The sequence below is a fragment of the Micropterus dolomieu genome, linkage group LG20, assembly GCF_021292245.1.
Source record: "Micropterus dolomieu isolate WLL.071019.BEF.003 ecotype Adirondacks linkage group LG20, ASM2129224v1, whole genome shotgun sequence".
NCBI lineage: Eukaryota > Metazoa > Chordata > Actinopteri > Centrarchiformes > Centrarchidae > Micropterus > Micropterus dolomieu.
The window spans coordinates 8,422,050-8,433,460 of record NC_060169.1 but is presented as its reverse complement, the minus strand read 5'-3'; the positions used below and the strand labels follow the sequence as shown (position 1 = coordinate 8,433,460).

General features: G+C 39.6%; 2 protein-coding genes and 1 long non-coding RNA gene across 15 annotated transcripts in view; 1 reads left to right on the top strand and 2 right to left on the bottom strand.

Annotated features, from left to right (window-relative positions):
* The window catches only part of neo1a (neogenin 1a), a 629,602-nt gene that overhangs the window by 477,864 nt on the left and 140,327 nt on the right, over nucleotides 1-11,411 (top strand). The window lies entirely within an intron of this gene.
* On the bottom strand, nucleotides 917-2,999 carry LOC123959362. The gene is made up of 2 exons (XR_006822278.1): nucleotides 2,676-2,999; nucleotides 917-1,529 (listed from the first exon to the last, which is right to left on the bottom strand). It is a non-coding gene; the product is annotated as an uncharacterized LOC123959362 (long non-coding RNA).
* LOC123959360 (ADP-ribosylation factor-like 14 effector protein) lies at nucleotides 4,262-10,104 on the bottom strand. Of its 3 annotated transcripts, none has more exons than XM_046033363.1 (5): nucleotides 9,736-10,104; nucleotides 9,189-9,389; nucleotides 7,379-7,507; nucleotides 6,370-6,410; nucleotides 4,262-4,754 (listed from the first exon to the last, which is right to left on the bottom strand). In XM_046033363.1, exons 2-5 carry the CDS (start codon nucleotides 9,354-9,356, stop codon nucleotides 4,505-4,507), a joined length of 588 nt encoding a protein of 195 aa, XP_045889319.1. In that variant the 5' UTR covers nucleotides 9,357-9,389; nucleotides 9,736-10,104; the 3' UTR covers nucleotides 4,262-4,504. The 3 variants fall into 3 exon arrangements, with proteins under 3 accessions (XP_045889319.1, XP_045889316.1, XP_045889318.1); XM_046033360.1 differs by having other exon boundaries at nucleotides 9,194-9,389; nucleotides 9,736-10,098; XM_046033362.1 differs by having other exon boundaries at nucleotides 4,262-4,733; nucleotides 9,194-9,389; nucleotides 9,736-10,092.

The following is an 11,411-nucleotide window of genomic DNA, read 5'->3' as shown; positions in this document are numbered from 1 at the left end:
TTAAGTAAAGTTTTGGGGTTACAAAATTTACTTTTGTGAATGTGGAATATTGCTAAAATAATGATGAGATTTATGAGATAATTGTTTTTGCTTTTTTTGTAAGTGCAGACATCATAAAAACCAAACAGCACATCTTTGTACAGCAGAGAAAAAATGTTGCAGCTGATATATTGTGCAAAGTCTTTCCAAAAAATAACAGTACAAGGACAGCTCCAAAATAAGTGTATGGTTGTTTCATAATGAAGTCCACAGAAAGAGCAGTTAATGTGAATGTCATTTCTTAGTCTTTGCAAATAATGTTTTGTTGGATAGCATGATGGAGAGGTTTGAAACAGACGTCTCGAGTTTTATTTGTGATATTTTTTTCTACTCGATATTTAAAACAAATCTTCCCCAGTAATAGATTACATATGGGATGGTGACAATGTCTTTCTGAAAAAGAGACCTAATCCTTCTGTTCCGGCTTGAAGGGCTGGATAAAAAACACATTTTTCTTATCATAATGTAATTTAACGACAACATACCGGTAGAAAGAAGCACTTCAGTGTTACCCTTAAATAACGTCATCACACCTTTTGGAATGGCGTCCATTATAACAGCAAACTCTTTAGGAGTGACAGGGATGTTACAGCAAGACAAGAATTTAGAATAGTTCATTAGAAAACATTCTGAGTTGAATAACTGTTTTACAAAAAGAATATTATTGTTAACCAAATCTGTAAAAATATATATTTGTTTTTTAATAATGTCAGTTATTCCAGATGAGATAACGATGTGGAGAGAAATAGTGATTGTACAGAAGAGACCAAGCTAACAGCAGCTAAATTGACGGCAATTTCTCAATATTGTAGTTGGACATAATGTTACGTCCCGAGGTGTCTAGGGATATAGGGACATAAACATAAACCAGATGTTGTTGGTTTGAAAGGATATTTATTTGAAGTAACGCAAATGGAGCACAAACAGAATGGGCCAATGGGTGCTGTGGAAATCAACAAACAATTATAACAAAAGGAGATCCTCAAAAGGAGGATTACTGCTCTACAGAGGTACTAACTAAAATTAGGGTAAACCAAAAGCTCACTAACCTACAGCATTTGCAAAAACCCAAAACACAAAGCGCACAGCACCCCTGAACCTGGTGAAAACTAACATAAAACAACTACGGTGTATGCAAGAAAGGTGTCAGTTATCTCTAAGCTTAAACCTGGCCCACTCCCTTACCATCACACAGTGAAACACAGTCAAAACACAAAGTCTGGCACAGGTAACAAAACACTACTACAAGCTCTGAGACATGTGTTCCCAAGGAAAGCAACTCAGGTCAGATTGCTGCCTCGAACAGCTGACCCGGCAGGCTTTTAAGCAGGTGGTGGTCGTCACTGTCGCCCTTTGATTGGCCCGTAGTAGCATGCCGCACCAATCGATGGCATTGTCACCAGAAACCCAGGAAGTAGGCGGGACCTTCCCTCCTCGTGCAGCCAATCCTCCGCGTGGGCTTGCACAGCCTGCTCAGCATACCAGATAGCCTACTCAAAAGCACAGGCAAATACAGGTGGGGCGTTGGCATCCGTAACAATAAGCAAAAAGTGAAGACCACCTAATTTGGAAGACATGTAATTTGGAATTAAGTTCCACATGGATTAATTCTGGATTACACAGAAATTTTCTGATCCTGTTGATTTTGAAGGTGTAGTAAAATCTAAGAAATTCAGGCCTCCAGAGTCAATAGTGTTCATTATCACAGTATTTTTTATATAATGGGTTTTGTTTTTCCAAATAAACTTAAATAACATCTTATCAACAGATTTACAAAAGGATGCAACAACATTTAGGGCAATAGCAGCATATGTTAGCAGATACCTTCATTTCGTTAAAAGAGTTCTACCTCTTAAGGATAAGTCTCTCTGGAGCCAGAGATTGAATCTTTTCTGAGTTTTATTGATATTGATTGGCTGAAGTTCAAACTGCATCGTTCATCTTCAGCTTTAGTTATCACAATGCCCAGATAAGTTACCTGAGTTTTCACTGGAGTGAGACCGCTGCGTCAACACGACAAGACAACCGTCATTTTCAACAGTTTTCTTAATAGCGGACCAGTTTCAAATATTGCAGTGAGTAATGCAATCAGGAGCAGACACAGTGAGCTGTTAGATAAAGAGCTGCATACGACAGGCTGCACACCTCCACCTTCTCAGCCAGGTAACCAACTCCTTTTACTTTCGCTGTTCGCAGACTCATGTTGTGTGCAGCATAAAGTCCGATCACAGAATTATGGACAATACCAATAACTGCCCGACAATAGTTTGTTTAGCGGCCAAACACTTCTGTGCCCTGTGGTATCAAAAGGCTGCTGTTAGTTCCAGTAACTACAGGTGTCTCATGCACAATGGGCAACGGGCAGCTGCATAATAGCGGCTGGGCTGAGTTCTGAGAGCATTTTCTAGTTAAGTAGGCCTATGTAGTAGCCTATGTAGATTTCTCATTATGGATTTAGGCCTACCATGTTTTTAAGGAGACTGTTCACGTTGATATAAGCTAATAAAAAGGTTCATTTTGCGAAAGTTGAAATTATTAAACAGTAACATGGCAATTGAATATCCGACCCCCACAGTTTCTGCTTTTAAGAAATGTAGCTGAGGACCCCTGATGAGGAGGTCAGTTAAACAGCCTACCTACTTCCGTTGGTGGTTAAGAATAAGTTTTTTGATAGTTTGGCAAGATGCTTTGCTTCCGAATAGCCAAAAAGACATCGGTGCATGTTGGTTGGCATTAGCAGCTTGCTGGTAACTAGTCATTTAACGTTTATGATATCCCATTTAAATTACAACCTGTTTGAATGTAAATAGGGAGATGACTTCATATACAGTCCAGTGTTTCCCATTTTCTCAGTCGATTGCGACCTGCCATAGTTAGTATAATCTGTACCCCCCATAGTTTCCTGATTAAACTTACTCAAACTTCTCATAAAATGTCATTTTTTTCCGCCATTGATTTGGCAAAGTATCTGTCAAACAAACTAAAACTGAAAGTGCCATGTGGCTTTGTTCCCTTATCAAAGAGCAAAAGACTGCAAGTTAATTAAATAAGTACAATATGTAGCCTATAAATAATATAAATAAGTACTTTTAGGAGGTTAAAAAAGTAGCTACCGGTAAGTAACTTTTTCTGAGTAAATTTTAAATTGGCTACTTTTTACTTTTACTTGAGTAGATTTTTATACCTGTAATTTTACTTGTACTTAAGTAAAAGTTCATCAAAGTAAGTACTTTTACATAAGTAGAATATTTTTGTACCCCTGATAAAGACACATTAATAAGTGTATTTACTTCCATTCAACATCACTTAATGGAATCATGACTTTTAGCTGTCAAAAAAGGAGGGTATGCTGTGATTCAGGAAGGATTACCTTTGCCTACACCCCTGTCTAAGACTGAACAATGGACAGATATCCAGTGGGACTAAAGGTTTAGCCCTGACCTAGCTTTTTTCTCAGTGAAGGAAGGATCCTTTGACTCATTCTGTTAGTTTAACTCTGTGGGGTACAGAAGCTACAACTGTCATGCTGAAAACGTGCCTCCAGTTTAATACACAGCATGATGCGTTCCAGGGATCTTGCAAAGTTTTTAATGTTTTTGTTAACCTTTGAAACCTGTGGAGGAGGTGCATAGATAAGATGCTTGCCTTTGGTGTGGGAGATCTGGGTTCAATTCCCACTGTAAGACACAAGTCCTGAGCAAGACACTTAACCCCTAGTTGCTCCAGAGGCGTGCGACCTCTGACATGTATAGCAATTGTAAGTCGCTTTGGATAAAATGAACAGTTGTAAATTGTATGCCTTCTTCTGCATTAACTGTTAGGTTTCCAAATTAGCAGCTCTGACTGATGAACCAAGATGTTTGTAGATTTAGCAAGAATATATGGAGATGTTTTTGAAGCGTATGTAGAAAAACAATAACAAAAAACTGGTTGAACCAAAAATGTTCACGAGAACTCTTTCAGTAACACTGTAATTCATTTGAATAAATATGTTTTTTTTTTATTGAATGCAAAACTGAAAGATTTATCCAACCGCACACACTGTTTTATAGTAGGAGGAGGAAAACGTGCTGGTCTCCTTAGCGTCCTGATGTCAGTTGCTTATTTCACATTCAATATGTTTTTGGTTTGTTTTAATAAATAAAAAAAAAAATCTAAAACAGGTTAAGTTACTCCCATCTCTGAAGATATTACAGCACATTAACAGTGCAGACACTAAACATTAAGACAAATTTAAATCTTTTAATAAAAAAGAAACAGAAACAACAAATTGAACAATCAGCAGAATACTTACATTGTCCTGCATAAGTTTCTACCACAGGCAGTAGCTTTGCAAAACCCGATGAATATCAGTTATTGCCGAAGACTCCTTCAAAAAAGCATCTCAGTCATGCACACTTGCAACTGACATTAGGGTGATTCCCAGAAGCATCCCAATAACATGATTAAGCATTTAAAACCTAAACTAAATAGCAAACTTGTTCCGGATGATCTCTCCACCCTCGACCTCCACCTGCTCATAAAGCCACTTCCTGTCGCAGCGGCACTCGACTCCACACTTGCGTGAGCCGCAGTCGGGGCAGGGGTAGAAGCATCCCATACAATCCACATCCAGACAGTCACACATGTCCTTGCTGTTAGAGAGCAGTCGGCCTTTGTTGTCGTACACTCTGCTCTTGGCTCCAATGCTTTGTCTGCATGCACGGGATGAAAGACTGACATCACAGAGTGCAATGATTTATGAAACACATTCTGAGGGCTGAAAAAAACATAATAATAATGATGTGAAAGACGGTTTTGTCTTTCACATCATTATGAAACAATGGATGCATCTACAGTCAGATTTAATTAATCTCATTAATCAGCCCAGGGCCTAAAGGAAAACATACGTTCTGAAAACCCATACAGGATTGATGCAATCAGTTCGGGATGTTTAATGGATTCCAGCAAATGTTTTGTTATAAAGTGTTGCAATTTATGATTTTTGGGGCACCAACATTCCCTAAACCTAACTCATCTAGTTCCCTACATATGGCATACTGAGTACCACACACAGTTGATTTTGTCTTGGAATCCATCTATACAGTTTTAATAGACAGGTCAACTTAAAAACTACTGCGCCCCCTATGGCCAGCTGCGGTACTGGACAAACAAGCAAGGAGGCAAGAAGAGTCCTAGCATTAGATCTATTTAAAATAATACTGGCCTGTCACCTGTGTTAGGAAAGTTAAAAATACAAATTATCTATTATTCCTTCTAAAGCATACCACTCATTAATTAACTTTTGTGTTTTTTTGCACATGCACAATACCACTGAGACTTTGCACATTTACAGATATACACAATGGATTTCATATTCTATTTTCGATGGTATGTATATATATGCGTGTATATTTTATATTTAATATTTGTTCCTTTACTCTTTGCACTATATTCCGCTGAGCTGCTGTGCCAACTTGAATTTCAGGGGATCAATAAGGGAACATCTTGTCTTATTTTACCTGCCACTGTTATTTTGTCTGTAGTCTGTAGCGGACATAAACATACAATAACTATGGTAGCATATATTGGTTGTTTGCAAAAGATTACCGTAGCTGAAAGTAAAAGCTGTGTATTTAGCCACATTTTAACAAAGAATATGAGTTTGTAAGATGCTGAGGTCCTGGATGGTTAGATGTGAAGTGGATTTTGTTTCAAGAGAGGTTTAAAAGTTTCTATGTTTCGTTGTGATTGACTTTCTGCTTTGAAATTGGGGTTGCCATTTTGATTCATTGTGACTCAAAGCTGCATGCAGCTGCTTTCTACTCAGAATGCAATATGTAGCTGCATTTCATTCAGTTCTGTTAAGCTACTGTGTGTGTGTGTGTGTGTGTGTGTGTGTGTGTGTGTGTGTGTGTGTGTCTCTTCAACTGTGGGTTTCCAAATGGTAAATGTTGGAATGGTGGTTCTAGAAACTAGCATTTGCTCTTGAGTGTTCAGTTCAGGTTGTAAAGTGTTTCATGCTATCAATATCTATTGTACCTGTGCTGAAAATGTCACCTATGCTATACAGCTTGTGTTAGTGTCACAAATGTAATGTATATAAGTCACCATATCTTTTGTGTGTATTTTTCAGTTTCACAAGATAGTCTGGTGTTGGCCACATTACAAATGGAGTCAGAAAAAGCAGCAAATCATTCCCAGTGAAACAGAAGCAGGTTTATCTGGGATGGACTACATTATGAAAAGAGCTCAGTGTTTCAAAGGACACTCATTCACTTCACTAAAAAGCAGAAGAAATACTTATACTAGCCACTGTGAGAAGGAAGAAACACCCACACACTGTCTCACCTGTCAGACAGTTGTTTTCCTCCACGGCCTCCTCGTCCACCCTGTGTCAAAATAAATAATATAAATATAATAATATAAATAATAATTTTATTCTATGGTAAATTATCCCCTGCATTACTTTGTGTATTTGCTTTAGTTAATCATAAGAAAACAGACATATGAAAAACACCAAATGTGGTTTAAAGCTTTTAAGACGGCTTTGTTTCACATGATGACGCTGCTGAATGTTCTATTATAGCTCTGATGTTTCTGACAATATTAATATTAATATCTTACTATTACATTTATAAATGAGGCTCCACCAGATGCAACTCTTAAAACTTGTTGTGGTGGCAGAGCGTGGTGGACGGGCTGGGGTGTATGGTTTGGCCATGTCCTGGATGCAGGACGTCCTTGCATAAACTCCCATTATAGCAATATGGTAATAAAATTTTACTGGTTCATTTAAGTAACCTCAATGTCAAAAAAAAAAAAATTAACTAAGTCAAAAGGATCAAGGTGAAAGGCATTCAGTAACTGCTGCAAAACAACAGGAAATTCCATGAGCAAATTTACTATATTCATTTGTTTCGTCGGGTTGTGCTTGATGTTGTTCTCATTATGCTACCGTAGGGCATCTGCTGGGTCTCCAATGTGAACTATACACAGTTTACAGAGTCTGCAGTATCAGTTGTCTATTTGATGGTGTACTTGGTGTTTTCTGAACACATGAGTCATACAGATGACTTTACAGCACTTTCTGAACAGTTATTATCATCACTACTATAACTACTATCACTAGATGTAACTAGCTAAAAAGCTCATTTGCCACAATTTGGCCATTTTTTTCAGCCTCACTTTGTTGTGTTTGTGTATTTTTGCAGGTTTTTAGCTTAAAAAAAATTAATTGTCTGTAATGTTACACAATTTAAAGTGAATGGCTTTCAAATTTAAAACACTGGTATAATACTTTAAAAACGTAAACACAACACTATCCACCCACATTTCAGATATTGGAAACAGAACTCACCCTCATTCCTCCTCGTTTTTCTCTGCGTAGACTGGTGGCTTCTCTCACTCTGTCTCTGTCTGCTTGTGTTCCCATTTGATTTGCAACGTTTGCCTCCTTTGGTATCACGCCCCTTTTACGCAGTTCAATCTGTGGAATTTTCACAGTTACCTATTAACTTTCTTTAAAAGCAAAACAGGAGGACTTATTTATACTGTCTATTTAATGTTGTGAACAGGGTCCTTTATTAACTTTTTACTCTACCAGCCATAGGTAAACTGGAAACAAACTGCAAAAGATGATGTACAGTGATACAGTGTTACCTTTGTAACAACAGGTTTAATTGGGGGAAATGTTAACAGGGGTATGAGCTATTTAGCACTATTCTGCATTGACTCCTTTAACTTTTAATACATTAAGTACATTTTCCTGATTACAAAGAGCAGGATTTTTACTTGTACTTCTGCCACCACTGCTCCTCTTTGTCTATCAAGGTAAACACTTAATAAATACATGATATACACCAGTCAGCCATAACATTATGACCACCTGCCTAATAATGTGTAGGTCCCCCTTTTACCACCAGGACAGCCCTGACCTGTCGAGCCATGGACTTCACCAGACCTCTGAAGGTGTGCTGTGGTCCCTGGCACCAAGACATTAACAGCAAATCCTTTAAGTCTTGTAAGTTGCGAGGTGGGGTATCCATCGATCAGACTTGTTTGTCCAGCACATCCAAAAGATGCTCAATTGGATTGAAGTCTGGGGAATCTGGAGGCCAAGTCAACACCTTGAACTCATTGTTGTGTTCCTCAAAGCATTCCTGAACCATTTTTGCTTTGTGGCAGGGCGGATTATCCTGCTGAAAGAGGCCACTGACATCAAGAAATGCCTTTTCCATGAAGGTGTACATGGTCGGCAACAATGCTCAGGTAGGTGGTACGTGTCAAAGTGACATCCAGATGAATCAGAACGAGCATTAGCGTTTTCAGCAATTTGACCTACCGTAACTTGTCTGTTGGATCGGATCGTGAACCTTTGCCACCCATGATCAAGTTGCCGGTTCACCACTTTTCCTTCCTTGGACCACTTTTGATAGTTAGTGACCACCGCAGAGGAACGCCCCACAAGAGCTGCAGTTTTGGAGATGCTCTGGCCCAATCGTCTAGCCATCACAATTTGGCCCTTGTCAAACTCGTCCAAATCCTTACACTTGCCCATTTTTCCAGCTTCTAACACATCAACTTTGAGGACAAAATGTTCACTTGCTGCCTAATATATCCCACCCACTGACAGGTGCCATGGTTACAAGATAATCAGTGATTCACTTCACTTGTCAGTGGTCATAATGTTATGGCTGATTGGTGTAGTTACTATGTTTTCTAACAAGTTAGGTTAGCACGCCCACAGCCTAACACTGCTATGTTACCGACTGAACCTTGTGGGTAATTTGTGTGTGACGCAGAGTAGCAGGTTTGTTGTGGGAAAAGAGTCTCTCTCAGTGTGAGAAAAGTACCAGGAAGTTGCTGCAGTCACAGAAATGTGTATGCAACTAGACGAGGGTCCAAGCCTGAGACTGTGGGGCTCCTCTCAGACAAAGCTTAGAAAAAGGCAGCTCGCTGTCACAGAACTAAAAGGTCCCAGTTCATGCAGTGTACATGAGCTAGCTATATAACCGTAGTGACGGTCAATCAAATAACTGCAATTCAATTACTGACGGTCATAAATTACTTGCCTCCACCAGTGTGCAGAGATGCAGAACAAAACGTGTTTTTTGTATACAATGAGATTGGCACTATTTAAATAAAACAGACCCCGGTTGTGAACGCACCACACCTTTGATGAATCTTGCGAATGGGTGAATATGGTGGGCACTGCATCCTCCCTCAGAAACTGTTTGCCATTGTAATCCCTGAAGCAGTCGGCCCTGAAGTGCTCTGAGCAGAGGCAGGTGTTGGCAGTTGGGATGAAGTTTTTCATCCCCAGGCTGTGCACCCATTTGCTGGCAAGTTGAGGCTTGCTGAGTGGGAACCTGATACAAAGGAGAGAACGTAGATGACTTCAAAACAGGCTAAAAAAAAAAAGCAAATGTTTGTTTATGACGCCGTATTGTGTTTTCGTGGATATGATGTTGTTATGGCAACGAGGTAGTTGACGTTAGGTCTGATGCACCATGGCGAGTAAAAGATGCAAAATTAGTTTTAACTTGCAGTGGCCAAGAGGAGATAATGTCAATGAATGTAATTTTATGTTAACCATAACAGCTTCTATGTTCTGCCTTATTAAATAATGTTAAAACTATAAAACTAACGTGAGAAATCAGTTGTAACGGCAAGGTAACGTTACTGGAAACTTCCGCTTAACCGGAGAAAACGTACCTGTAAAATCGTATTTCCGAGCCTTTGACAAACTTATTGTTGCACCCGATTGCCGCACAAATAACGGGCATGGTGTGTTTTTTGTCGAAACTATGCGATAAAGCAGAAAAATGAGCTGAAAACGTGCAGAAAATGAGTATCGTTTGTTTGGTTCCGCTCCTTCCTCGATGAAGATAAAATCTATTTCCGTTTCAACTTCCTGTTTTGCCTTGGGAGAGGCTGCCCTCTAGCGGCGATCTTTTCCTCACTGTCAAAAACAACCACATTTATCTAACTATTCATCCATCCATCCATCCATCGTCAACCGCTTATCCTGCGTACAGGGTCGCGGGGAGCTGGAGCCAATCCCAGCTGACACTGGGCGAAAGGCGGGGTACATCCTGGACAGGTCGCCAGTCCATCGCAGGGCATTTATCTAACTATACAGGTGAAACTCGAAAAATTATCATATTGTGCAAAAGTTCATTTATTTCAGTAATTCAACTTAAAAGGTGAAACTAATATATTATATAGACTCATTACATGCAAAGTGAGATATTTCAAGCCTTTATTTGATATAATTTCAATCATTATGGCTTACAGTTTATGAAAACCCCAAATTAAAAATCTCAGAAAATTAGAATATTGTGAAAAGGTTCAGTATTGTAGGCTCAAAGTGTCACATTCTAATCAGCTAATAAATCCAAAACACCTGCAAAGGGTTCCTGAGCCTTTAATTGGTTTCTCAGTCTGGGTCAGTGGAATTCACAATCATGGGGAAGACTGCTGACCTGACAGTTGTGCAGAAAACCATCATTGACACCCTCCACAAGGAGGGAAACCCTCAAAAGGTAATTGCAAAAGAAGTTGGATGTTCTCAAAGTGCTGTATCAAGGCACATTGATAGAAAGTTAAGCGGAAGGGAAAAGTGTGGAAGAAAAAGGTGCACAAGCAGCAGGGATGACCAGAGCCTGGAGAGGATTGTCAGGTAAAGGCCATTCATATGTGTGGCGGAGCTTCACAAGGAGTGGACTGAGGCTGGAGTTATTGCATCAAGCGCCACCACACACAGACGGGTCCTGGACTTCAAATGTCGTATTCCTCTTGTCAAGCCGCTGCTGAACAACAAACAACGTCAGAAGCGTCTTACATGGGCTAAAGAAAAGAAGAAGAAGGAGCTTTATTGCCAACTAGTGTTCACCACATACAAGGAATTTGTTTTGGTGATAAGGTGCTACACATAGACAAACATACAGTCAACATAAATAAATGTGGAAATATATAAATATGGAATTGAAGAACAACGTTACAGATATATACATGAGCATTATTCTGGGTCTGTGCCATGCAGAAGTAACGTAACGGAAGAGAATATTGTGTACATATAAATATATAAACTTTCAAGATTAAACAGTATTTACATGTGCAGAGACATTTGTATCGTTTGCAAGGGGGGAGTGTCAATAGGGGACCCGGGCCTTGTTAATGAGGCTAGTTGCAGACGGGAAGAAACTGTTTTTGTGGTGAGAGGTTTTGGTCCTGATGGACTGCAGCCTCCTGCCAGAGGGGAGAGTCTGAAACCGTTTGTGTCCGGGGTGGGAGGAGTCAGCTGCAATCTTTCCTGCTCGCCTCAGAGTCCTCGAGGAGTACAGGTCCAGAAGAGAAGGAAGATTGCAGCCAATCACCTTCTCTGCAGA